General features: G+C 58.0%; 1 protein-coding gene across 8 annotated transcripts; it reads left to right on the plus strand.

Moving 5' to 3' along the window:
- The first annotated feature begins 106 nt into the window (after positions 1 to 106).
- DHX34 (DExH-box helicase 34) lies at positions 107 to 26650 on the plus strand. 8 transcript variants are annotated; one of them, XM_032325046.1, is made up of 19 exons: positions 160 to 200; positions 3197 to 3295; positions 4313 to 5234; positions 8162 to 8473; positions 10221 to 10475; positions 12866 to 12968; positions 14067 to 14284; positions 16163 to 16337; positions 18185 to 18378; positions 19020 to 19121; positions 20127 to 20351; positions 20488 to 20661; positions 20928 to 21045; positions 22182 to 22288; positions 23485 to 23772; positions 24441 to 24617; positions 24831 to 24969; positions 25638 to 25767; positions 26248 to 26650. In XM_032325046.1, the coding sequence occupies exons 3-19, from the start codon at positions 4533 to 4535 to the stop codon at positions 26279 to 26281; spliced, it is 3453 nt and encodes a 1150-aa protein (XP_032180937.1). In that variant the 5' UTR covers positions 160 to 200; positions 3197 to 3295; positions 4313 to 4532; the 3' UTR covers positions 26282 to 26650. The 8 variants fall into 8 exon arrangements, with proteins under 8 accessions (XP_032180935.1, XP_032180942.1, XP_032180943.1 ...); XM_032325045.1 differs by lacking the exon at positions 160 to 200 and adding an exon at positions 2318 to 2832; XM_032325047.1 differs by lacking the exon at positions 160 to 200 and adding an exon at positions 2326 to 2416.
- Positions 26651 to 27103: the final 453 nt, after the last annotated feature.

A 27103-nucleotide genomic window follows, 5' to 3' on the forward strand; every position in this document is an offset into this window, starting at 1 on the left:
TGGCTCAGCTTGAAGAGAGGAAGAGCTGAAGCATGTTGTGCGCAGGCGCAGAATGGGTTTTGGCCGTAGCGCCCAGGCTCCTTCGCTTGCAGCGGGGTGGGGCCTGGCCGTGAGGGTGGCGTGCGCAGGCGCAGAACCGGCTTCGCGCGCGTGAGGGGCGCTGGGGACCGGAAGTTGGAGTGATCCCGGCGGCTAGTGAGGTGAGGGGCGGGGCGGCTGAGCGGGGCCGTGGCGGCGGCGGTGGCTGGTGTCGGACCGGGTTGGGTAGCTGGGAGCGAGCCTAGGGGTGAGAAGGGAAGTTCCACCATGAGGACGTGCGTTGGAGGAGACAAGGGACCCGGGAGAAGCGGACGGAGATTGAGCCTGAGCGCCCCGAGAACACCTGGGCGACACAGAAGCTCGAGACTGGCAGGAATGGGAGTCACGAAAAGAAGCTTGGAGAAGCTGAGGGACCGAGAGACGAGGAGGCAGAGAGAGGACGGAAGCCGCAGGGAGCTAATGGGGGTCCCCCGAGGGCGCCTCCCAGAGGCTGCAGAGAAATGGGGTCGCACCGTGAACTTGGGGGGTGGGGGGCAAGCCACCGAACAGAAGTAGACAAACGGAGGAACAAGACTGTCTTTGACCTTAGAATGTTACTTTACCAGCCAATATGGGTTTACTTGGGGGATAACCGCGACTTGCAGTCTGGGACAAGCCAGCTACAGCAAAAATCATTGGCGAGTCCAATAAAAGAGAAGATAATTTTATGGAGAAAGAGGAGGAAGTTGGGAGGGGTTGTTTTGAATGGAAAGTCTGTTGGAAGAGCGCAAGAGTTCAGGGTGTTGATGGTTTCTCCCTGGCCGAGTTGTGGGGTGGTCCTTTTCTTGTAGGAGATGCGGCTGTACCTCCTTCCCTGTTGCCACCTGTAATTGATGATTCTTTCCTGCTGGTAGTTCTTTTGGAGCCTCTAATTGACAGTTCCTGTACTGACCTCAGATGGTATCCTCATAGAGCTCTCATCCTTCCAGCCTCCTAGCTCCATCTTAGTGAGATTTCTCTTCGTTAATGGAGACTGACAGATGCACAGAGACGGAGGCAGTGACATAGGGAGAACCTGGCAAAAGCTGATGGGGGGACTGAGAAAGGGGAAGAGCCTCCAAGGAAAGAGACTTGGAGAGGAAGCCGGATGTGGGAAGTGAATGAGATGGATGGGAGCTGGGTGATTTGGGCAGACCGATGAAGAGAGCCGTCCGAGTGTGGAAACATGGGGCTCGGGAGAGCGAGTGCATTTGGTAAGCTTGGAGAGCAAAGAGAACTGAAAAGACAGTGTCAAGTTTAAAAATGGGGAGATAAAGCCAGACCACGGAGACTCCCGCTAAGATGAAGAGGAATAAATGGGAGCCTGACTCCCTAGATTTGAATTCCTTGTCGCACTGTGTACTTAACCTGTCGTTCGCTCAACGACAAGGAGTGATAATAGCACCTTTTTTTTTTTTTTAAGGTTTATTTATTTTAGGGGCGCCTGGGTGGCTCAGTGGGTTAAGCCTCTGCCTTTGGCTCGGGTCATGGTTCCAGGGTCCTGGGATCGAGCCCCGCATCGGGCTCCCTGCTTGGTGGGGAGCCTGCTTTCCCCCTCTCTCTCTGCCTGCCTCTCTGCCTGGTTGTGATCTCTCTCTGTCAAATAACTAAATAAAATATTAGGAAAAAAAAAGATTTATTTATTTTAGAGAAGGGGACAAGGGCAGAGGGAGAGGGAAAGAGAGAGCCTCCAGTAACGTGGAGCTTGATTTCACGACCCTCAGATCATGACCTTAATTGAAACCAAGAGACGCTTAACTGGCTATACCACCCAGGTGCCCCTTTTTAACACGAGGAAAGTGTAGATGTGTGTATGTATGTAGTTGTGCACACAGATAGACGTGTGTGATGTAGAATAGCACCTGATCCATGGGGAGCTCTGTTAGCTTCAAAGCAGCAGAACTGGGAGACAAAATGTTAGGTGGAGAAATGGAGATGAATGGTCACAGTGGTGGGAGAGGTGGTAACAGACTGGGAATTGGAGAGAGACAAAAATGGAGCGTCCGAAAAAGACGACTGAACGAGCAAATGAGGAAGTCAGATGGATTACCGATGAGGAGTGAAGAGGGTCAGGTGGAGAAGGCTTGTTGGAGAGACCATCAGACCTGAAGATAAGAGAAATGAGGAGAGACAGGACCAGTCTCTGAAAGGAAAGAGGGCTGAGCACGGTGAGCTGAAAAAGACAGGCTGAGACATGAGGACGGACAGCCAGAGTGGGGGAGAGCTTGGGAAGCAAAGAAAACCTCTGCAGGCCACTGCCACAAGACCCAGAGATAGTCACAGACACTGTGACAGAGGACCAAGGGGACCCAGGAAATCTACATGGTTGCCTACAAGAAGAGACTCTTTGAGAAACATGGTACTTGCCCAGTTGGGCCCACATGCTCATAGGCAGCTTGCAGCTGGGAGGAATGCTCTTTGTTTCATTCGAGATCCTTTTCTCGGGATCCCAGGCTCAGTATCAACAGCCTTCTAAGGCTTTTTCCTCTTGCTGCCTCCCCTGCAACAGGAGTTCCCTATGAAGCCACTCTAGCATCATCCAGCCCAGGTGTTTGCTGGAAAATGACAATCACGGGCTGCTGCTCCTGTGGGAAACCACTCCGCTGGCTCACAGGTTCTTCGTCAGCAGGAACCCCCTTTCTGTCTCTAATAAACTCCCAAGGATGGCCCGAGATCCCCCTGGGACTGCAGAGATCGAATCTCTGAAATCTGTTCCGGGTGGCACCGAGAGACTGAAGGGAGAGTAGGTGAAATCATTGCTCATTTCAGAAAAAGGTGAATTGTGGCCTTTATTGTTTTTAAGATTTATTCTAGAGAGAGGATTTCAAGCAGACACCCCACTGATCATAGAGCCTGGTGTGGGGCTTGATCCCATGACCCTGAGATCATGACCTGAGCCAAAATCAAGAGTCGGTCGCTTAATCCAAATGAGCCACCCAGGAGCCCCAGATGGTGGCCTTTTGAGTGTAATTTTCCAGGCTATATGCTTTGGTTTCTGTCACTGATTTCCGTATGTTAGTCATCACCGGGAGGAAGAGTGTACTTGAATTCTGGTTACTGTTTAGCTCCTCTGTGCCAGGCTAGGTGCTAAGCATTGCAGTGTTTGGAAGTAGATACTATTCCCATTTTCAATTTGCAGGTGGCCACACATCTAACAAATGATGAAGATTCAGAGATTCAAACCCAGATCTGCCTTACTCCAAGACCTATACCAAGGAAGGCTCTGAATCCTCTTAAGGTCATAAACTTTAAGAATCTGAGTGAGGTGCTTCACTCCAGAATATTGTAGCTACGAGGCTATGCTCTCATATGATTAGTTCGGACTTAGGCAGCTGAGAGAAAACCAACTTTGCCCAAGAAGGTATTTTCTTGTGTTACTGGGACATGAGGGTCGGAGTGGACCAAGCCAAGCTTCTTCCCTCTCTCTTCCACTTAGTTGCTCAGTGGTTGTCCTGGCACGTCCTTCCCTCTGTCCAAGGGCAGGCTTTTCTCTAGGCTAAATTTATAGGAAAGATTCAGGTTCATGAGCTACTACGGACAGCTCCAGGTTTATACGTCATCCCTGTGACCACAGTAGGTACCATAAGGGCTTTTCTGTCCCGGCAACCTAGTGTAAATTCCAGAGAAAGGCTGTGATTGGCCCCCTGTGGGTCATGTTTCCACTTCTCGCACCAATCACTGGTTGAAGGAGGAGGGGAACATGATTAGCCAGGCCTTTGTCGCTTGCCCAATCAGGGGTTGCCTGACTTCAAGACCAGCAGAGCTGGGTGGAATCCAGGAAGGGCTGCTGTTCACAGGGCAGGGGAGCCAGTGGGTACTGTTACCAGAAAAGGAAGGGATGTGCCAGGCAAGCAAGGACGGAGGATAATCTGACACTTGCAAAATTGTGCACTCGATTTCAAAGCGTTCCTAGGCGTCCTGAAGCTCAGAGACCCCAGAAACCCTTGCCTTACTCTTTTCTTTGTGCCACACCCCTCTTGTGTTACTGTCTCATGGCAAGGTTCTGCTGTTGATTGTCCCTGTGACCCGCCTTCTTCAGGTTTCAGGTCAAACATCTCTGAGCATCCTTTTCTAGATTACCAAGCATGGTCAGGCAGCTCCTGTGGGTTCCCACAGTCCCATCACAGGATTGTCTGTCTCTTGCCTGTGACCACGACCACATAAGAAGGCTCAGGGTGGCCTAGTCCAGTGCCTACAAAACAGCAGGCTTTCAGGAAATGTTTCTAAAAACGAATGAGTGGCTTCTCTCCTCCAGGTGTTCCGGACCTGAAAACCCAGGATGGACTGGCATCTGTCCCAGAAATCACTGCAGGAGTCGTGAGGGGCCCTGGGTATCACCAGCTTGAGCCAGTCCCTGGGCACCTTTGTCATTGCCCGTGGTCATCCTGGACCATCAATGAGGAGGGAGATTGTCTCTTTGAAGAGGGAGTGGTTCTCTCCCTGCTACTTTAGGACAGAGCTGTGATAACCACAGCATGCCTCCTCCCAGAACGAAGGAGGGCGGGGATCACAGAGGCCGACTCTGGGATCCCAGCGAGGAGGAGGCCCTCGAGAAATGGGACTGGAATTGTCCAGAGACACGACGCATTTTCGAGGATGCCTTTTTCCGTGACGAGGATTATATACGTCAGGGTTCGGAGGAGTGCCAGAAGTTCTGGGCCTTCTTTGAACGCTTGCAGAGATTCCAGAATCTCAAGGCCACCAGTAAGGGGGAGAAAGCCCCAGCGCGTCCCCAGCACAGCATCCCAGCCCTGGCTGACCTACCTCGCACTTACGACCCACGCTACCGCATCAACCTCTCGATTCTGGGCCCCGACACCCGGGACTCCCGGGGGCTAGCCAGGCAGCCCCCGGAGAGAGTGGCCGAGTTCCGCCGAGCCCTGCTGCACTACCTGGACTTCGGCCAGAAGCAGGCGTTCAGCCGGTTGGCCAAACTGCAGCGCGAGCGGGCGGCGCTTCCCATCGCCCAGTACGGGAACCGGGTCCTGCAGACGCTGAAGGAGCACCAGGTGGTGGTCGTGGCCGGGGACACAGGCTGTGGCAAGTCCACCCAGGTGCCCCAGTACCTGCTGGCCGCTGGCTTCAGTCACGTGGCATGCACCCAGCCCCGGCGGATCGCCTGCATCTCCCTGGCCAAGCGTGTCAGCTTCGAGAGCCTTAGTCAGTACGGCTCACAGGTGAGTGGGCCACGTTGGCTTTCTGGGTTTCCCAGCACGACCTCGAGCCTAGGTTGTTGCCCTTACCGTAGTACCAGTGAAGGTTACCAGACCTCTTACCTTTTCACTTAGCAAGGATTCTTCTAGAGCTCGATCTGCAGATTGGCCCCAATGTGGTTCCAGTGCGAAAGGCACTAGCATTACCCATAACCCTTTCTTAAAATTTTATTTTTGAGAGCGTGGGAGCGTGGAGAGCAGGAGAGAAAGAGACTCTCAAGCAGGCTGCATGCAGAGACCGATGTGGGGCGTGATCCTGAGATCATGACCTGAGCCAAATCAAGAATGCGACACTTAACCAACTGAGCCACCCAGGTGCCCCCCACCTCCCATGTAACTTCTTTTTTTTTTTTTTTTTTTTAAAGATTTTATTTATTTATTTGAGAGAGAGAGAGATCACAAGTAGGCAGAGAGGCAGGCAGGAGGTCGGGGGAAGCAGGCTCCCCACTGAGCAGAGAGCCCGATGCGGGACTTGATCCCAGGACCCTGAGATCATGACCTGAGCCGAAGGCAGAGGCTTAACCCCCGAGCCACCCAGGCCCCCCTCATGTAATATTTTTGACAGCAAAAAATTGGAAATGTCCCAGGGATCATTTGGTTTTTAGCAGCCGTAAGAAAGAGAGTGAGGATACTTCTTTACTAATGGTTTCGAGGGTTCTAATCCAGGCTCTACCACTTATGAATCGTTATTGAAATTCTAATACCCTAAACAGAAGAATGTGCGTATCTTATGTAGCTCAGTGAATTTTCACAAATTGAGTTCATTTATGTAAACACTCCAGAAACCCTCTGTCTCCCCCCCACCCTGCCCCAGTTACTGCCCTGAGCCCCCAAGAGCGGTCACTGTTCTGAGTGATACATTATCGTCTTACGTCATGATAACTGAGTTAAAGAGGAAATCCCACAGATCAACTTTGCCTCTTTTATTTACTTTTTATAAGTGGAATCAAAACGTGTGTTCTCTTTGGTGCCCGGCCTCTGTCGCTCGGTACCAATCTTGTGAGTCTTGTCTGCGGTAGAGCGTGTGGGTGCACAGTTCTCTGTCGCTGCTGTTCAGTGTCCCCTGAGAAGACACCACAAGGTATCCGTCCCTTCCGCTATTGACAGGAGCTCGGGGCATTTCCAGTTTCCAGCTCTTATGTGCGGGTGCTGCAGTCAGCATTCTAGAACATGCCATTAGGTGTTTGTCGGTACATATTTCTATCGGGGATGTAGCCAGGAAGGTGCCTGCCAGCTCATCAGATCTGCAGGGACGTCTGGCTTCAGCAGATGCTGCCAAAATGCTTTGCGAAGTGGCCGCACCCATCCACACTCCCAGCTGGCCCTGTTATAGTTACTCTTTCTTGTTCTGGCTTTTCTGGGTGGGTGGGTCGCAGTAGCACGTTTTCATTTGCATTAGTCTGACAACTGAGGGTTGAACGCGTTTGTTGGCCAACTGGAAATCCTTTTTTCCCAAGTGTCTGTTCAGGTCTTTTTCCCGGTTTGTCTTTTGTGTTGTCTTTTTTTTCTTGACATTTGGGGTTTAAAGATGAGCGAAATAGGTCCTTTGTAGGATTTCTGTATGGCAGGTGTTGTCTCTGTGAGCTGTCTTCCATTTTCTAAAGGCTTCTTTTGATGACGGTGTTTCTTTATTTAAGTATGTTCCAGTCTGTCATTTTTCTTTCTGTGGTTGGCACTCCGGGTTCTGTTTAAGGAGTATCTCCCTACCTTGACATAAATGCATCCTGTGTTTTTTCCTAAAGATATTTACCTTTAAAATTATAATTTGTTGGGGCGTCTGGGTGGCTCAGTGGGTTAAAAGCCTCTGCCTTTGGTTCAGGTTGTGATCCCAGGGTCCTGGGATCGAACCCCGTATCGGGCTCTCTGCTCCGCAGGGAGACTGCTTCCCTTCCTCTCTCTCTGCCAGCCTCTCTGCCTACCTGTGACCTCTATTAAATAAATCTTTACAAAAAAAATTATAATTTGTCAGGTATTGATGTGTGTGTGACGTGAAGTAGGGGTTAAGATCATTTTCTCACAGGGCGCCTGGGTAGCGCAGCTGGTCAAGTATCTTGACTCTTCTTGGTTTCGGCTCAGGTCACGATCCCACGGTTGTGGGATCGAATTCCATCTGGGGCTGCTTGGGATTCTCTCTCTCCTTCTCCCTTTGCTCCTCCCCACTGTGCTTTCTGTCTCTCTCAAATCAATAAAATTTTTAAAAAAGAGATCATTTCCTCCCAGTACCACTTTTGAACTGTGTTTTGCCTTGGATGAGTGACCTCAGTTTCCCCATCGGTGAGGTGAGAGTAGTGGTTCTTTTCACGGTGGCTGTGAGGATGAAATTAGCGGGGGACGCCCATTTCAGTGGTTAGAGTAGGGACTCAAAGAAAGGTGGACTATCTCCATGATCATTAATTAGCATAGACACCAGGCTCTGTGCCAGACACTTTATGTGCATGAACACGTCCCATTCTCCCAGCATTTAATATTTTATTTATTTATTTAACAGAGTGAGAGAAAGACAGAGACAGAGAGAGATCACAAGCAGGCAGAGAGGCAGGCAGAGAGAGGGGGAAGCAGGCTCCCCGCTGAGCAGAGAGTCCGATGCAGGGCTCGATCCCAGGACCGTGGAATCATGACCCGAACTGAAGGCAGAGGTTTAACCCATTGAGCCACCCAGGCGCCCCTTCTCCCAGCATTTAGGGGTGAAAATGTCTCTTGGCGTATGGAAGTGCTCGCCCAGAGTCAGCAGCACTAAGTGGCAGAGATGGGGTCCACACCTGTTGCACTCCCGAGTCTGAGGGGGCCGGGGAGTGGGGGCGTTTGTTTGCTTGAATGTTCAGTGTGAGCGGGTGAGGGCTGGCGCTGAGGTCCAGGCGCCTCCCCTGACCCCCACCCCCTCCCCATCTCAGGTTGGCTACCAGATCCGCTTTGAGAGCACGCGGACAGCGGCCACCAAGATCGTGTTCCTGACAGTGGGGCTGCTCCTGCGGCAGATCCAGCGGGAGCCCAGCCTGCCCCAGTACCAGGTCCTCATAGTGGATGAAGTCCACGAACGTCACCTCCACAACGACTTCCTCCTGGGTGTCCTCCGGCGCCTGCTGCCCCAGCGGCCCGACCTCAAGGTCATCCTCATGTCAGCCACCATCAACATCTCGCTCTTCTCCAGCTACTTTGGCAATGCCCCGGTGGTACAGGTGCCCGGGAGGCTGTTCCCCATCACGGTCAGTGCTGCCCCCACGTCCTCCAGTCCTCCCACCCACTCTGGCCAGCCCGGACCTGTCCCTTCCCTCCGGCTCAGATTCCCATCTTTCCGTGAAAGGCGGTCTCACTCGCGCTCTCTCTTTTAAAGCTGCTGTTTTCTGAGCGTGTACACTCTGCCGGGCAGGTGCGCAGTGCCCCGGGGAGGAGACCCAGCCTTGGAAAGCTACGAGTTTATATTCCTCTTATGTAACAGTCCTGCTGGTCCAGGCCAGTGTGCAGCTCTGTTGCATGTTGTCCTTCAGGGACTTGGGCTCTTCTTTTCTCCTGTCTCACGGGGTGGGGCTGCTCAGTCTCCACACTCTTGACCTTTTAGATAATTCTTCTTCTGTGGGGACTGCCCTGCCTGTTGCAGGCTGTTCAGCAGCCTCCCTGGCTTCTCCTCCCAGCTGCCAGCAGCGTTCTCCTCCCCCAGGAGTGATGGCCCAGGATGTCTCCTGATGTCACCAAATGCCCCTGGGGGTGCCCCCCACCCCGGCCCAGCACTGCTGTCCTAGGGAGCTGACCAGGTCTGTCTGGTCAAAGCTTTCAGGAAGAGGGAGAGAGCCCCAGTCCAGGAAAAGGCCCTTTTGTCTTTAAGTTGGACATGACCTTGCAGCTGTCTCATTCTCTCTGCATCCCACCCCACTTCGAGGTGAGGGGGCCGGAAGGTACTCTCTCTTGCTAGGGGATGGCGTGCCCAGGAAGGAAGGGGCTGGGTCTCTGGGGCCACTGTGGGTCTCCCACTCCACTCGACACACTGTCCCCCCGCTACAACCTCACCCTGTGCCCACAGCGGTCCTGCCCAGGCCTGACTCCACATACTCCTTGACCTCCCTTCCCAGGTCTTCAGGTTCTCTGGAAACTTTTGCCCTGAACTTTGCTCCCTTCGCTCGGGCCTCTTTGCTGTGGCTAGTGTGGTGGTCTTGTCAGAAAGCAGAGTGAAAACTCATGGGGGCCCCACCACAGCCGTGGGCGCCCTGTGCCAGGGTTTTCACCCCTGGAGGTAAGACAGAGGCTGGAAGGTGTGGAGCAGCAGAGTGGGGCCTGGAATCCTGCTCGCAGACGCTACCTGGGCCCACAGCTTCTCTCTGCTCTTTCGGATCCCCTTTTGCACCCCCTTCCGTATGTGTCCACCCTCCCACCCTGGGTGGCACTCGTGGACCCCTCCCACGTGGCTTCCCAGTGGCCCTCCACGCCGGTCTGCCCCCGCTCTCAGCTCTCTCTGTGTTTTGAAAGCCACTCCTTCCTCTTGCAGCGGGAGTTGGTAGGAGCCCCGGAGTTCCCAGCACCAGGAACTGCACCGGTCGGTCCCTGTGGTTTGGGGTTCCAAATACCCATCCTTCTGTCTTCCAGGCAGCCGTAAAAAAAAAATACGAAGCGGGGAGCATGCTGTCTGAGAAGTGATTTTTCTAGGCTTTTGGTCCTGGCCCCACCCTTTAAAAATCTGTGGTTGCTGAAGGTCCCCTCCTAACCCGAGAGAGCACGTGTCGTGCGTGGAGCTCAGCCAGTTTTCACGCATCAATACCTGTATGTGGCCAGTGGCCAGATGCGAAACTCACACGTCCCCAGGAGCCTTCTGGTTACCCTGATATGCTGTCCTTTTAGAACCTCCTCCTCTCATTAACCTGCTCGATGGGCCTGCGCCATCTCCCTGCACTGTCTGCCACACACCACCCCCCCGACGCCCCTGCTTCGGGTGACAGGCGCGCCCCCGCCATCTCCCCGCAGGTTGTGTACCAGCCACAGGAGGCCGAGCCACCAGCATCCAAGTCTGAGAAGCTGGACCCCCGGCCTTTCCTCAGGGTGCTGGAGGCCATTGACAACAAGTACCCCCCCGAGGAGCGGGGCGATGTCCTCGTCTTCCTCAGCGGCATGGCAGAGATCAGCTCGGTCCTGGAGGCCGCCCAGGCGTACGCCGGCCGCACCCAGCGCTGGGTGGTGCTGCCGCTGCACAGCGCCCTCTCCGTGGCCGACCAGGACAAGGTACCACGCGTGGCCCGTGCGACCAGGCCAGGTGGGGTGGGCAGGGAGGAGGGGCCTGTGGGCGGTCGAGGGAGTATTGCCAGGGTGAGCTTCCTGTTGAGCAGGGGGCATGAGTGGAGCTTTGCGGGACAAGGAGGGCTTGGAGTAGCCGAGGGAGGGAGGGCGTCAGGGTGTGGGTGCGGGAGGCCTCGAGCTCTGGTGTGGAGGTGGGAGTCTGCGAGCCAGGGGTGGGGAAGGGTCAAGAGGCTGCCCTGCCGGAACGGGAGGGGCTGGCAGAGAGGCCTTTGGGTCATCCTGGTAGTTGTCTGTTGCCTTGTAACGGAGCCCCCAAACCTGGCAGCTGGCGAATGCGTACTGTTCTCTTTTCCCATGGCTCCTGCAGGTTGGGAATTTGCGAGAGGCTTGGAGGGGTGGGGGCGTGCCTCTGGCCCAGTATGTCTTGGGGGGGTGCGGCTGAGGGGTCGGCTGGGGCTGCTTCCATCCAAAGGCTGGCCCGGGGCCGGAGGGCCTTCCTGTAAGATGGCTCACTCCGTGGTAGTAGGCTGTTGGCCGGGGCCTCAGTTTCCCTCCATGTAGGCTGTTTGAGTGCCATCCCAGCTTGGTGGCTGGCTCTCTCCAAGAGAACCAAGCAGAAGCCACAACATCTTTCACGGCCTGGCCTTGGACAACCCAGCCGTCATGTCTGCAGGGTCCTGTTAGCTGACCTGGGCTGCTCTGATCAGGGGGAAGGTACTGGGTGAGGGTGTGGATCCCTGGAGGCAGGCCGCATCGAGGCTTTTGTGGAGGGTGACCACTGCAATCCCCTGGGGAGGAGACCCTTCAGGTCACCCTCAGTCGTTGATTGAAAAGACCACCTCCTCAGTGCTTCCCCTCGCGCCAAGGGGGCTCTTTGGGACACGCTGGGAGCCAAGATACGGTCCTTCCCCTCAAGTAGCTGCCGGTCTGTGGAGGGAGATGGCAAGCCATGATAAGAAAAGTTCTGGAAACGGGAGAGCAGAGCACAGTTGTGGTGGATTCAGGGAGGGCTTCCTGGAGGAAGAAACTTCAAAACTGAGACCCGAGAAAGCCCCAGCCTAGGAAGGGGGCAGGGAGAAGGGTGTCTTGGCTAATGTGTGTGGAGCTGGTCGGAGCGGGCAGCTGTGTGTGCGCCTTGCCTTGTTGAGACCTTCCAGCAGCCCTGTCTTCCAGGGGCCGCTGTTACCCAGGACAGACACAGACACAGTGGGTCAGGCACTTGTGCGAGCTCACATAAGTAGCTGAGCCAGGCTTTGGAATATGGTAGTTTGGCACCAGAGCCCACGCTGTTAACCAGAGGTTACCAACTTCCTGTAAAGGGCCAGGGAGCACAAAGTCGTAGGTTTGTTCTTTTGTTTATTTGAGAGAGAGAGACACAGAGCGTAAGCAGGGGGAGGGGCAGAGGGAGGGGGAGAAGCAGACTCCCCGCTCAGAGGGGGACCTGACGTAGGGCTTGATCCCAGGACCTCAAGATCATGACCTGAACTAAAGTCAGAAACTAAACCAGTTGGGTCACTCAGGTGGCCCCAGAGTTGTGGGTTTTGTGAGCCATTTCACATCTAGCACAACTATTCCATTCACAGTAGGAAGGCAGGTGCAGACCGACACAGGTGAGGCTGTGCTGGGTTAAAACTTGATTCACAAAAACAGGAGGCTGGATCTGGCCCCCAGGCCTAGTTGCAGACCCTCCACTCTTGTCCACTCTGTTGGTCTCCTGGGCCCAAGAGAAGAGCTTGTGCAAAGGGCCTGCAGTGAGAGAAAGGTGGGGTCCCTGGGAGACCACCTGCAGGGCGTCTGGGGTCTGTGATGGGGAAGGCAGGCTGGGTGCTAGTGAGAGGTGGGCAGACCTAGGCTGCGTGGCCTCAAAGACCCATTGTGGTGCTTGGGCTTTGTCCCGAGTGCTCCTGGAGGCACAGGAGGGTTCTAGCAAGGTGGGGAGTGGCGCCCGTTTGTCCTTTAGCAGATCCCTCTGCTGTGTGTGATCACGGGTGGGAGGCCAGAGGCCAGGAAGGAGGCTGGGGCAGGACCTGGGCTGGAAGAGAGGGCCTGGACCAGGACAGGGCTGTGGGTTTGGGGAGAATGGAATGAATTTCGGAAACATTCAAAACATGCAGGTGTGGCTGGAGTGGGGAGGGGCAGGGGAGTCAGGACAGCCCAGGTTTGTGGCACATGTGTGTGATGAGCCATCTCCGAGATGGGAACTCGAAGAGGAGGAAAGCGTTCAGTGGGAGGCGCTAAGGCTATTCGAGATACTGTAGGTGAGTGTGAAATGCCTGTGGGCCATCCAGGACACGTCAGGGAGGCCACTGGACATGGGTCAGCAAGGGTCCATTAGTCCCGGATGTCACCTCCTCCCTACACCCCCCCCCCCCCAGGTATTCGATGTGGCCCCCCCTGGAGTTCGGAAATGCATCCTCTCCACCAACATCGCTGAGACTTCTGTCACCATTGATGGGATCCGCTTTGTTGTCGATTCTGGTAAGGGCTGCTCCCTGCCACCCCTCAGGTCCTAGAGAGAAGTGTGGGGTCTGGAGATGTGTAAATGCAGTGGGGGACTCCAGGCCAAAGCAGAGAGTAGGTGGTTTTTAGGGCTGTGGAGCAGCGCCAGCATCTTGTCAGACATTCCAAACTTGCTCCTGCCTCAGGGCCTTTGCACTTACTGGTGTCCCTGCCAAGAGCCGTCTTTTTCCAGGTATCCACAAGGCTCACCCCCTCATCTCATTTCAGGGCCTGCATAAACGTGTCCCCATCAGAGAGGCTCAGCTTGTCCGCTTTGGTGATTTCCCCTTCCTCTTCCTGCTGTAGCTTCCCTTATGAGACCCATTGTTCCTCAGAGTATGGGCCTTATATTTTATATCTGTTGGTCTATTTCTTTTCTGTCTTCCCAGCTAGACGGTTCTCTGGGAAGTCAGTGTAGCGTAGCGGTTGGGAGACGCTGGGGCCAGCCTGGCTGTGTGAGCGAGGTGGCGTCCCTGAGACTGTGTGTGTCTGTTCGCTCATTTGTAAAGCAACAGTAATAGCAGAGCCTCCCTCGGGCTGGAAGGCTTCAGTGAGTGAATACATTCCCCTGGGTATTTTGGGTGGTACCCCGCACAGAGAGCACCCTCGGTGTTAGCAGTGACCTTACCGAATCTGGGGACCGTCCGTGATAAAACATCCCATAATTTTACACACCATCGAAATTTTTAAATGCTGGCCATGAAATATGGATATGTCATTGCTTCTGAGATGCGTCCCATTTTCAGAGGCAATGAAAGTGGCCAGAGCTGGTCTTAGCATTGATGACCTCTGTTCTGTTCAACCCCATCAGGCTGGGGACAGTGTTTACAGCTGAGCCCCATACAGAGCCTGGCATACAGCAGGTGCCTAATAAGAATGGTTGGATAACCGGGCTTCTGAATATGCAAATCCGAGACCTGTGAATGAAGAGCAAAAGGCTGAGTCAAGGAGATGTCAGGGTTACTGGGATACTGGGTTACTGGGTTACTGGGATAGAGGAGGCAGCGGGGGCGGCAGGGGCCGAGCCTGAGGTGGGGACCCTGCGGCTACTGCACCGGCCGTCCTGTCCCCGCGCAGGGAAGGTGAAGGAGATGGGCTACGACCCACAGGCCAAGCTGCACCGGCTGCAGGAGTTCTGGATCAGTCAGGCCAGTGCCGAGCAGCGCAAGGGCCGGGCCGGCCGCACAGGCCCCGGCGTCTGCTTCCGGCTCTATGCTGAGTCTGACTACGACGCCTTCGCCCCCTACCCCGTCCCGGAGATTCGGAGGGTAGCGCTGGATGCGCTGGTGCTGCAGGTGAGGCCTCCAGCGGGACCCTCCGTGCCATGCGGGTGGGCGGGGCAGGGGAGCACTGCACTTCCAAACGTCTGCTCTCCTGGCAAGGGCAGGGTTGTCCCCGGGTCCCCAGGCTTGGGACCCCAATTGGAATGCTTTCAGCGGCGACAGCCAGTCCACCCCAAAGCGGCTCTTGAAACTGGGACTTCTCGGGACAGTCTGGTCCTGGCTCCCAGGCAGCTTTGCTACGGTTGGGCTGCAGGGCCGTGTGGGCCCCCTCGTGGAGTGGCCGACACACAGACCTTAGTCCTCGGGGTGCTGGGCAGTTTCTTTCTTGGGGGGACCCAGGCCCCTTCCTGGTGCAGCCTGCGGAGGAGCATGGAGGGCGTGAGGGCCAGGGCCCCTGCACTCACCCTGCCCCGTTAGCGCTCACTCCAGGGCCCACCCCTCCCCATGGGAGAGCGTGGCCCTGGGCTCTGTGCCTGGGCAGAGGACGGCCAAGGGGGGTGGGGAGGGGCTTTCCACAGCAGCAGCCTCCCCCCAGGAGGGTGGAGTGGCTCGGGGCACAAACCAGCCCCCTGCCCGCAGGTGGTGCACCCCAAGGGTTTCTGTCAGATTTTGTTTTTTCAAAAATTCCACTTGGGATCCTCTTTGTGCATTCCTGACCCGTGCAGCCTGCCCGATCTGGACGATGGGCCGTTTTATGTGAGGCGCGGTCTGCAGACAGGGTAGCGGAAGGCTTGGTTATTGAAGTGGGTCGGTGATGTCCTCTAGGGCTCAGGCTTGTTCTAGCCTTTTTTAAAAAATTTGACAGCAGAGATCACAAGTAGGCAGAGAGGCAGGCAGAGAGAGAGAGAGGAGGAAGCAGGCTCCCTGCCGAGCAAGGAGCTCGATGCGGGACTCCCAGGACCCTGGGATCATGACATGAGCTGAAGGCAGAGCTCAACCTACTGAGCCACCCAGGTGCCCCTTGTTCTAGCCTTTTCTGTCTTCCATTCGTCATCAGCTCTGCCAAGCGTAGCAGTGGAGGCAGTGATGGTGCGCTTATCTCACATTCCCTATGGGCCGGGCGCCCTTGGTGTTGTGTGTCTAGAACTGTTTGGATCCCCACAAATACTAGGGAGCAGGTAGTCTTATTCCAATTTCTGGATAAGGAACCAGTCGCACAGAGAGGATTTAAGTTGCCGCAGGTGTCCCAGCAGGTTTCTGTCTGAGGCTGTCGGGCTTCAATGCCGGCCCGTACGTGCCACCTGGCTCAGCAGCCATGGCGTCACCACCTCCCTCGCTACCATCCAGAGGCAGACAAAACTGCCACCCCTCAAGGCCTCATTTTTAAGGCCCCGGGAACCTTTCCCTGAAGGCCCCTGGCCGATCTCCCACCCTGTCTTGTCAGCAGCACTAGGTCACTGGTGTCTCCTGGTTGACTTGGAACTGCCTGGGGCCGTGGCCTTGATTGAGTAACTCAGAGAGGGGACCTCTGGCCTCAGCCACTCACTGGAATCACCTCGAGAGCTGAAATAAAAAAATCTGGCCTTTGCCCCACACCCAGAGCTTCTAACGTAAAGGTTTTTTCATGAGCACAGGGCATCCTTCCGGGCAGCAGGGAGGGAGGCCGGCCCACCTCAAACTACCGAGCCAAAGAGAGGATTTCACAAGGCTGTACATCCGTTGTTTGGGGTGGTCTGGCTTAGGAATGACTAAGGACTTCTGCTGCTGTCCTTGGTCTGGGAGAAGAGGTGCTGGACAGATAGCCAGTGGCCCTTCTCCCCTGCCTCTGTACAGTGGCCTTGACATTGGGAGATTTAAGGTAGCATGAGTTTGTGATCTGTGAGCCCCCGGCCGGTGCTGCACAGTAGCTCCCGTGTCCCCCATTCCTGGGGGGCTCAATTGTCATTCCAGATGAAAAGCATGAGCATGGGGGACCCGCGAACCTTCCCTTTCATTGAGCCTCCGCCACCAGCCAGCCTCGAAACGGCCATCCTCTATCTCCGGGACCAGGGGGCCCTGGACAGCTCCGAGGCCCTTACCCCCATCGGATCCCTGCTGGCTCAGCTGCCTGTGGATGTCGTGATTGGTGAGGACGTCCTCCAGGGTGATCACCCAGGGCGCTGGGAGTGGCCGTGGGGACCATTCATGCCCTGCGTGACTCGTAGGCCAGCCTGTACTTTCTCTGGGCCCTGTCCGATCACTCATAAGTTCCCTGTGCCAGACGGTTCTGGGCGCTGGGGTGTGGGAGTAAACCAACAGGCCCCTGTCTCCTCCGCACACCCTGTTCCCAGCTCCTCCCTGCTGGCCCCTCCTTGGTGTCGTAAGGATGTCAACACAGCCCGCTTCTTCCTCCTGCTCATCCTTGAGTCATCCCGGGCCCTTCTGAGAAGCTCGCTGACCGACGTGTCCTGCTTTGATTCTCGTGACTCGTGACGAGCTGGATGCTCTGTGGCCTGCCAATATTCCCGGGCGAGCAGGACTCGCTGTGGCACTGTTGGCCAGGCGTGATGCTCCACAGAACCTTCCAGCTGTGTTCCCATCATTCACGTCCCCTCAGGGCACCAGCCGGAGCTTCGGGGGGACAGGAGACTGGGGACCACCGACCCCGAGGGCCTCTCATGGTTATGAAGACGGTTCTGTTTGCTTTAGAAGGACACAGGGCTAGAGCCAGGGGAATCTGATCCGAAGTGAAAAAGAACGTTCTGTGGGCCTTCGCTGTGTGTCAGTGAAAGGCTTTGTGTGGCTTGTATCATTTCACTCTCATCTGGTGACGGAAGGGCATTTGGTCACCCCTTCTGTATAGGTGAGAAAGTTGAAGCTTGGCCAGGGACAAGGACCTGCACCCCAGGGTCCGGAGCAGGCGGGCAACAGGCCCTGGGCTGGACCTGGTGTGACAGGGGAGTGACTCACTGCAGCCTCTGAGAAAGGCTGTCACTTGCCCAGGGTCACGCTGTGGGCAGAGCTGGGAGGCACCCGCAGCCGGGCGGACACTGTCGGTCCCCAAGCCCCACGGGGCAGGTGGCACAGCTGACGCAGTGCCAGGAGGTTCCGGGCCCAGATGGCTCAGTCCCGCCTCCCCTGTGCCAGGTGGGGCGCCGGATGCTTCCCCGGTGAAGCCCGGTTTGTTCTCCTGGCAGCCAGATGCGGCTGTTGGCTCGTTTCACTGACGGGGAAACAGAGGCGCAGGAAGAGGGAGGGACTTGCCCAAAGGACAGAGCTAGAGAGCCCTGGGACAGCCTCATTTTCTTGCCATGTTTTATTTTATAAGGTTAGATGTGTAACAGGAACTTTCCAGAAAGGCGGCCAAAGGGACTGGTAAGGATGAGTCAGAAACGTGTTACTCAGGCTGCTGACCACAGGACAGACAGGCGAGGGCCTGGGGGTCCAGACCAGGGACCTGCTGCTTCGATGTCTCCCTGTCTTCCCTTCTCCTGCTCCTCCCCTCCCCACCTCCATCGGCTCCTGCGTCCGCCGCCTCCACCTTGTACGCAAAGTGCAGGAGAGGACCTGTCCAGAGGCACAGGAGTCTGTGGTGTGTCAGGCAGGCCAGGCCGTCAGGGCTCCAGTGGAGTTTCCTTCTAGAGGAAGTGGGGCGTGCGGGGAAGGAGAGCCAAGCCAGGAGGGGGGCGCCCGGTGTAGAGCAGGGAGCCAGACGGGCAGGGGCAATGCTCGGACCAGCCCTCCGACCATGCCCACCTGGTGCCTCAGGAGGCAAGATTGTGGTCACCCCCAACCTACAGATGGGAAACTGAGGCTTTGCCCAAGCTTGCATGCCTGGGAGGCAGAGTGTGGGCTCGATTCTGTCATTGTGGCTCCCAGGGCCCTTTGCGGATAAGGTGGAGGGGGTGGGGGGCCGGCTGGGAGTGGGAGGGCGGGGAGGGCGGCGGTCCCAGTCACCAAGAGGCTCAGCTCAGCATCTCCCTGACCCGCCAGGGAAGATGCTGATCCTGGGCTGCATGTTCCACCTGGCGGAGCCCGTGCTCACCATCGCGGCTGCCCTCAGTGTCCAGTCACCCTTCACCCGCAGCGCCCAGAGCCACCCGGAGTGTGCGGCGGCACGGCGGCCCCTGGAGAGTGACCACGGGGACCCCTTCACGCTCTTCAACGTCTTCAACGCCTGGGTGCAGGTGAGGCCAGTGGTAGGGCTCCTGTCTGTGACATTGCGAGTGGGACGAGAGGAGGCCCGCTACCCCGGCGAGGACCCTGAGCCCTCTGCGGACTAGAAGGCCCCTGTCTCCACCATCTGCTCCCGTGGCCATGGGACCAGCAGGTGCTGGGGCCCAGTGTTGAGGGGAGGGGAGTGTTTCCAAAGCACTGAGTAAGACCACTGCTGCCCAGAGGAAGGGCCAATGCTCCTAGGATGGCACTTAGTATCCAGCACATGCTCTGGCCAGGCAGTCCCAGGGACCTGGTGGTGACTGAAGGCCCTTGGCCCTGCCCTCCAGAGTCACACAGTCCTGTGCAGGGAGGCAGACCTGTCCCTGGGCTGTGACCTCCCAGAATGGGCTGTGATGGCAGTCCAAGGTGCTAGGTGTGCCCAGAGGGGATGTCTGACCCAGTGTAGTCTGGAAGGCTTCCTGTAGGAGGAAGCAGTGACACCGAGACTTGGGAGAAGAAGGAGAACACGTGTGTTCCTGCCTCCTTTTCCAGGGACTGCTGTTTGGGCCCATTCTGGGGGCGGCTGGGGGTGTCTGGGTGCTGGGTCAGCCCCTACACCCTTCTCTAACCGACCAGGCCCTGACCCCCCGGCGTCCGGTCCCCCACCCAGGTGAAATCTGAGCGGAGCAGAAACTCACGCAAGTGGTGCCGCCGTCGGGGTGTAGAGGAGCACCGGCTGTACGAGATGGCCAACCTGCGGCGCCAGTTCAAGGTGAGGCTCAGGACCGGGGAGGGGGCCAGGTGGGGGTGGGAGAGCTAGTGCGGGGGCACCCACCCCTTTCTTTCTCTGATGGAGCAGTCGGTGTCCCACCCTATACCCACCTCCACAGCCATCAGACACTCAGATGTGGGGTGGCCTGGGTGAGTCATGGGTGGAAATCCAGGAGGGCTTTCTGGAGAAGTGGACAGGGTCAATGGTCACATGCTATATCCTCACAAAGAACCTTGCCATCTGGAGCAGGGTGCTGAGCTCTGGGAGGCAGCAGGGGGCAGCAGCTGGCACACCAGATCCGAGCGGATGTCCCAGTGGCAAGTCCCAGCTGTCATTTGCTAGCAGTGTGGCCCTGGGCAAGTTCCTGCACGGCCCTGGGCCTTGGCCTCTGTGCCATCCTGTGAGGATTAAATGAGTTAATAGACGAGGGGCACTTGGATGGCTCAGTGGGTTAAGCCTCTGCCTTCCACTCGGGTCATGATCTCAGGGTCCTGTGATTGAGCCCCACATCGGGCTCTCTGCTCAGCGGGGAGCCTGCCTCCCCTCCTCTCTGCCTGCCTCTCTGCATGCTTGTGATCTCTCTGTCAAATAAATAAATAAAATCTAAAAAAAAAAGTTAATAGACGAAAGTGCCTTTAGAACAGGGTAAGTCCCCAGTGGCATGGCTGCCCGTGGTTGTGCATGGCCACACTGGGGCCCAGAGGGGGCGGTCACCCGACCATGGCCTATTGTGCAATTTTAGGAGATGCCCCCCATCCCCACCCCCATCGGGGACTGCAGATGCTTGGACTGTTCTTGGCATCTCCGGCTTTCCAGGGCCTTGCTTTGGCTTTGGTTGGCTTGCAGAGTCCGAGAGGGTGGTGAAAGGCCGGGGCTCCTCTCTTTGTGTCGCACACGATATCCCAAGTCCTCTGAAGTGGAGGGGCCGGCGAGTGGCAGGCCCAGGACCGGAGCCCCAGACTCAGCCTGCCCTGTGTCCCTCACCCGGGCTCCGCCTATCCCCAGGAGCTGTTGGAGGACCACGGGCTGCTGGCCCGGGCACAGGCCGCGACACCAGGCGACAGCTCGCGCCGGCTGCAGGAACGCCGGGAGCGCAGGGAGCTGTACCGTCTGAAACGCCAGCATGAGGAGGGCGGGGGGCGGCGGCGCAAGGTGCTGCGGCTGCAGGAGGGCGTGGACGGCGGCTCCAGCGACGAGGACCGGGGGGCTGGTGATGGCGTGGACATCCAGGTGGGTGCCGGGGGTCGGGGGGCACAGACAGGACCTGACCCCCGTACTCTGTGGCTCCCTGGGGTCCTAGTGGCAGCCCCTCGGGTACCGGGCTGGCCCCCCAGGAACCTGCCTTCCCCCCACCTTCCCCTCGCAGGATGTGAAGTTTCAGCTGCGACACAGCCTGGATCAGCTACAGGCAGCCACCAGCTCGGCCCAAGACCTGACACGGGACCAGATGGCGCTGCTCAAGATGGTGCTGGGCCGGGGCCTCTACCCGCAGCTCGCCGTCCCGGACCCGTTCAACAGCAGCCGCAAGGACTCGGACCAGGTGGGCCTCCTCTGGGCGCTTCGCCCCTCGGCATACCTTCCTGGCCGTGCTCGGTGCTAAGGACACAGGAACAGTCCTGGCCCTGCCCTCATGGGGCTCCAGTGCACCGGGGCAGGGGTGGGGGTGTCAGGGAAGGCTTCCTGGAGGAGGGGACTCCTGAGCGGAGACGTGGCTGGGGAATCTGGCCGAGAGAGTGGAGGAAAAGGGTTGTGGGCAGCGGAGGAGTAGGTCTGAGGGCCTCTGTCACTTGGCGTCTGCCTCTGCAGATCTTCCACACGCAATCCAAGCAGGGGACCGTGCTGCACCCCACCTGCATCTTTGCCAACAGCCCAGAGGTACTGCACACGCAAGAGCAGGCGGCCAGGGGCGGCGAAGCCAGCCGAGGTACTGGGAGTCTAGGCAGGGAGAGAAAACCCCCTTGGGAGGGGAGTGAGGGGTGGGGGGACGATAACGTCAGGGGCCCCTCACCATCGGGGCTTGCCTCCTGGCTCCCGCCCAAACTTTGCTGACGTGGGACCTGTCAGCTGGGACCCGGGACCCGGCTGGTGTCGGGGTGTTGGGGTCCCAAGAGCCAGACCTCGTGGGGACTCACTCCCACGCTGAGCCCCATCCTCCCTATGGTGACTAGTGAGGCGCTGTGGCCACACCCCAGGCCAGAGCTTTTAGCAAGTAGGGAGGACCTGTCCCAGGGGCTCTATGAGCGTCCAAGCTTGGTCCTGCCCCAGGGCGCCCCTCCTGGCCGCTGGGGCCTGGAACGCAGCATCCAAGCCCTGGGCCAGGCAGGGGCCTGGTCAGGGTGCCCCCTGTGTGAGTTCTGGGATAGCTGCTCTCTGTCCTTGTTTATAAACAAAGTAACCACGGTAAATTGTGAACATTAACTCCAAAAGGGAAGGTTTGTAATTTTATTTTATTTTTTTAAAGATTTTGACAGAGATTACAAGTAGGCAGAGAGGCAGGCAGAGGGAAGAAGGGAAGCAGGCTTCCTGCTGAGCAGAGAGCCCGATGCGGGGCTTGATCCCAGGACCCTGGGATCATGACCTGAGCCGAAGGCAGAGGCTTTAATCCACTGAGCCACCCTGGTGCCCCTGAGGTTTATAATTTTAAATGGTGAAGGTAGAATTTGAAACCTTCCCCTCAAATCTTTAACAGCTGTAAATTTCTAGACAGTCCGCTCTCTTCTTGTTACATTGTTTTCCTCCTTTATTTTTTCATTTTGAAAAGTCCCAGACCCCTTCCTGGGGAAGAATGGGACGAGCCCTCGGTAGCCTCACCCAGCTTCCTGCCACCTTGTGTCTTCTGTCACCTTACGTTTTGCTCCTTTTTGCTGGGATCTGGTCCCAGGCCTGTCGCTGAGAAGCATAAAACAAGGTCTGGTGTTTTCGCTGCTGTGATGCCTGGTGAAATCAGCAGTATTTCCTACCGCATGGAAATGGCCCTGGGGGGACAGACCAGCGGGGGCTGCTGTGGGCAGGAGATCGGGTGGCGGGGGGGGCCCTGAGCCTCCATCTGGACCATTGCAGATGACAAGGACAAGGTGAGCAGCAAGCACCAGCTCCTCGTCTTCGTCTCGCTGCTGGAGACCAACAAGCCCTACCTGGTGAACTGTGTCCGCGTCCCTGCTCTGCAGGTGTGTCCCAGCTGCCACGCAGCCTGACCATGTCCCTGGGGCAGGAGGCCAGGCTGGGCGGAAGAGCCGCCTTCCCCCACTGGCTGCTGTCTCTGCCTTCGAGTATTCATCCAGTAAGCGCTTGGCTGAGCGCCTGCTGGGTGCCAGGGATTGGCCTAGGCACCGACAACCCAGCAGGCAGTAAGACCAGCCCCGGTCCCTGCTGGCACAGGGGTCACATGCAGCTGGGGAGGATGGCAGTAATGACAGACATGCTAGCGGGTTAGGAGGACTTGGGGAAAATGAAAAGAATAGGGTAAAGGGGTTAGGGTGGGGTGAGGGTAGGGAACAGGCTGTAATAGGAAGGCAATCAGGGTGGGCCTCGCTGAGAAGGTGCAGTGGAACGAAGGAAGGAGCCACCAGGGTACTTAGGGAGAAGAGTGTCTTGGAACAGCAAGTGCAAAGGCCCTGAGGCACATGCATGCCCACTGTGCCCAGGGAACAGCTGGACCAGAGGTAGTGAAGGGGAAAGTGGCTGGAGCTGGGGTCAGAGAGAGGAGGTCCGAGAGGCTGGGGCGTCTCCCCATCTCCTGGGAGGGTTTGAGTAGGGTTGGAACAGGGTCTGATGCAGGGCAGTATCAGGACCCCAGCGAGGAGGCGACTGTAGTCGTCCTGGCAGGAGAGGGTGGGGGCTGGGGCCACGTGTGGGCTGTGGATAGGTTGGTGTGTATGTCTATAGCCAAGAAGGGAGAGTCCTGCCAGCGTTAGCTGCCCCGCCTCCTGAGTTCCGCACACCACCCTGCCGGCCGAGGCCCGCCCTCCCTTCCCGCTCTACGGAGGAGCGAGGCTAGGGGGAAAGCATAAATAGTGACTGTTCACATGGGAGGGACCCTGTCTGAGGCGGCTTTGACAGAGGCGTCTGCGAGGTCACCGCCACTGGCGAGACTGGATGAGGACCCGGACTTCCTAGAATGTAGTGCAGTTTACGCTTTGACTTTGGTTGGTCTGTTTGTCCAAGTACAGTGTTCGTGCTGGGGGGGCAGGGACGCTCGCTTGCAGCCAAGGTGGGAAGGGGCCTGGCACGCGGGGGGGGGGTGTGGTGGGGGGTGCGGGTGAACGGACAAGTGGGGGGAATGAGGGGTGGACAGGGTCTCTCGAAGCTGGTGTCCTGCCCCGCACCCCACCCCACCGTCTGCCTCTCGTCCCCTCCCTTCCAGTCCCTCCTGCTCTTCAGCCGGTCCCTAGACACCAACGGCGACTGCTCGCGCGTGGTGGCTGACGGCTGGCTGGAGCTCCAGCTTGCGGACAGTGAGAGCGCGCTCCGGCTTCTGGCAGCTTCTGTGCGGCTCCGGACCCAATGGGAAAGCATCCTGGACCGGCAGCTGGCCCATCAGGCCCAGAGGCAGCGGCCAGAGGTGGACGAAGGGGAGGACGCGGCGGCTCCGGGGGACCGCAGGGAGGTGGCAGACCTGAGCCGGGACCTGCTGCGGTTCGTGGCATCTGAGGTCCGTGCTGCCTGCATGGCTGTGCCCACATTCAGAGGCCGGAAGGCCTGTCTTCCCCCTCCTTCCCTGGTCGTGCTTTGGGGTTTGCATTTGACCCCAGGCACCCAGCGGCAGAGGCCGAGCCATTAGCCCCTGCGGGGCCCCTTCCCCCAACCCGCGCAGTTCTGTGTGCATTTATTGAGCACCACTGCACATGCTTTGTGAGGTGCTCTCACGAGGGGTGAAGGGTGTGCAGGCCAGAGAGGGAAGCTGTAAGAAGCAGTCTGTTCACAGAGGGCCCAGGGAAGAACTGGGCGGGGCAGGTGTGAGGTCCATTCCCCACCTTGTAAGTGGGCAGCTGGGAATTGCTCCCAGGTCTGCATGCAGATGGAGTAGAGAGAAGGGTGTGCACCAGGGTGGCTTCCCAGAGCTGCAGGCCTGGGGAACCAGGGCAGGGGGGATGGACCAGCGTGCTGGGTGATGGTGGGTTGGGTTGTTGTCCCACAGGTGACAGGGAGCAGAAAAGGGGCACCGGCATGGATGCTAGACCAGCCTCTTACAGCCAGTGGCTGAGACCGTGCTGTGACTGATTTGAGCAGTTGGCCCTGTCCTGGGTCCAATTTCAGGCATAGCTGGATCCAGGTGCCCTAACAATGTTTCCTTGAGTCTGTCTCTCTTTCCTTCCCCAGGTTCCCTACAGCCTCCGGCGGCTCACAGGGCTGGAAGTCCAGAACCTATATGTGGGACCCCAGACCATCACCGCTGCCCCCAGTCTCCCGGGTCTCTTTGGCAGCTCTACCCTCTCCCCCCACCCCACCAAAGGGGGCTACGCAGTCGCTGACTTTCTCACCTACAACTGCCTTGCGGTAAGCATGGACCCCACCTCGGCCCATCACCCCACCCCTGACCCGAAACAGAGGGAGTCCCGGCCTCCCCGCGACCAGCCACATCCCAGCTTAGGGCAGGAGGTGGTTTTGGCGTGGGGCCCGCCAGCCCCGAGGGGTACTAGCACAGGTCGCAGGCAGGGGGTTGGTGAGTGGGGCAGGGGGCTACATCCTGACGCAGACTTCCTGCCCCAGAGTGACACGGACCTGTACAGTGACTGTCTCCGCACCTTTTGGACCTGCCCCCACTGCGGCCTGCACCTGCCCCTGACGCCCTTGGAGCGCATCGCCCACGAGAACACGTGCCCTGAGGCCCCGCAGGACGGCCCGCCAGGTAGGGACGTGGGGGAGGCTGGGGCAGCTGTGTCCACCCGCCCCTCCTGTGCGGCTTTACTGCGAGGCTGGGCCTTCATCCGCTCCCCGTCTGGGGACTGAGGACCTCAGCCCTCTGGCTCTAGTTGGTGCCACATCGGGTTTTGTCACAGAGACCGGGAACCAGGGACGGGAGGGCCCAGAACATCGCCTCTTTCTCATTCTTTTGTGTCTGTCTCTCTGGGCTCCATGTGAGGCTGACTCTGTCTGCCTCGGTTTCTGTCTGTTGCTGTGTCTCTCGTTCTTTTCTCTGTCCGGCTGCTGTCTTTGGCTCAGCCATCCTGTCCCTTTGTCACCCAGGGGGTGCCACAGCAGGCAGACCCCACCACAGCAGCCGGGGCTGGTGTGGGACGTGGCAGTGGGACCCCATGGTCCCCGTGCCAGGATGCGCTCTTCCTCAGTCTGTGTGTCCCAGGGGCTGACAGAGACAGACACGACGAGACACACAGAGTAGAGACTTGCTTGTGTGTGTGTGTGTGTGTTAATCAAGGAAGGCTTCCCTGAGGAGGTGGAACCAGAGGCCCCAGAGACTGGGAGGTGGCCTGAGTCCTCTGGGTGCCTGGGACTTGGAGGGTGGGGTGGGAACACGCAGGGGTGACTCCCACCCCCAACAGCCTACTTATCTTGTAGGGGCAGAGGAAGCCGCCCCTGAACCCGTCCAGAAGACGTCTGCCCTGCAGAGGCCCTACCACTGCGAGGCCTGCCAGAAGGACTTTCTGTTCACGCCAACAGAGGTGCTGCGCCACAGGAGGCAGCACGTGTGAGTGGGGCCAGGAGCCCCACCTGCCAACCTGTCACCCCCACGAGGCTCCGGGACTCCTGCCCGAACCGCAGCCTGGGCTCAGTGCTCTGGTTGGGCTGGCCTGGCACGGAGAGGAGTGTGAACATGCGAATAAAGTCTCCTAGGTGGCCTCTGCCCTTCGAGCCTCCCTCATTGGTCCTCCCCCGCCCAGGCTCTCGTCCCATCTGCTGATCCAAGGCGCCGCGGGGCCCATGGGGACAGCGGGGCCTTCAGCTCCCAGGCAGAGGACCCTGATCCCGCCCCCCCCCCCCCACGCAAGTCTGTCCTCACAGGCCCTGCTTTTCCTCAGATGGGGGAGACCTGCGTGTTGTCCGTCCGCACGATCCGCTTCGAGAACGGGGCAGGGGGTTGGGATGGGCCCACGTCTGCCGCGGTGCCCAGGGCCCTTCCCGCTGTGGGTCTGCAGCAGGTCTCACTCGCCCCTCCTTCCCCACACGGCTGCATGCCTAAGAACCGGAGGGTGACGCCGTGAACCTTGATGCTGGCAAATTCCACGGCTCAGGTGAAAGAGAAAAGCGAAAGATGCAGGCGACCAACGCTCGCTGCAGAGGAGGGAGGGAGAGCTGTGGCGTGAGCGTGGTCCCCGCGGGACCGGAGCAGCGGGAAAGGCTCCCGCCGGCCCCAGTCGGGGGTCTACAGAAAGGACAGCAAGTGCGTCATGGCCTGGGGGGCCTTGTTCTAGGAACAGCGTTGGCTTAACCTTTGAAGACCAGCCCGCGGGATTCTAATATTAAAACCTGAGCGCATCAGACAACTGCAACACCCCGTGGCCCTGGGGAGACCCTCAGCCTCTCTGCTGTGCTCTGCCCTTTCTCTCTCTGACCAATGAGCACAGCCCCACCCTCTGTCTGCCTCAGAGGCTTCATTTGCATCTGGAAATCCAGGAAAGCTCTCGAATTTTGTTTCCCTGAGTAGGAGAGGGGCCGGGATCAGAGCCTAAATGAAGCCACTGCAGGGGTATTAAACAGGAAGGGGGTTAAAAGAGGGATGGGGGTGCCGACGGCAGCCTGGGAGGCTGGAGCTGTGGGCTCCTGTCAGGCCCTTAGGAGTGACCCCCAGGACGACAGGACCCTGAGGCCACTGCCGCCGGGAGCGCTGGGTGCAAACACGCCAGGCCCCAGCCGTGACCCTGGGTGTCCTCTGCCTCCTTGTGTGTCTGGATGGGGTCTGCCTGCTGGCACCTGCTCCACAGCCAGAGTCTGGCTCTGCTGCCAGAGGCGGGGGGTCAGGCGGGCCCACCCGGCGCCCCCGGCATGGGCAACACAGGAGGAAGCTGAGGAGGTGCAGGACCACG

Source organism: Mustela erminea, chromosome 19 (assembly GCF_009829155.1).
Source record: "Mustela erminea isolate mMusErm1 chromosome 19, mMusErm1.Pri, whole genome shotgun sequence".
Taxonomy (NCBI): Eukaryota; Metazoa; Chordata; class Mammalia; order Carnivora; family Mustelidae; genus Mustela; species Mustela erminea.

What these genes read in the sequence shown, in the direction of transcription:
- DHX34 (XM_032325044.1), top strand. Translation starts at nt 4,533, where the DNA reads ATGCCTCCTCCCAGAACGAAGGAGGGCGGGGATCACAGAGGCCGACTC. An exon ending in CCGCTTTGTTGTCGATTCTG is followed by an intron (nt 12,969 to 14,066) that starts GTAAGGGCTGCT and finishes GTCCCCGCGCAG; the next exon opens with GGAAGGTGAAGGAGATGGGC. An exon ending in GCCGCAAGGACTCGGACCAG is followed by an intron (nt 20,662 to 20,927) that starts GTGGGCCTCCTC and finishes CTGCCTCTGCAG; the next exon opens with ATCTTCCACACGCAATCCAA.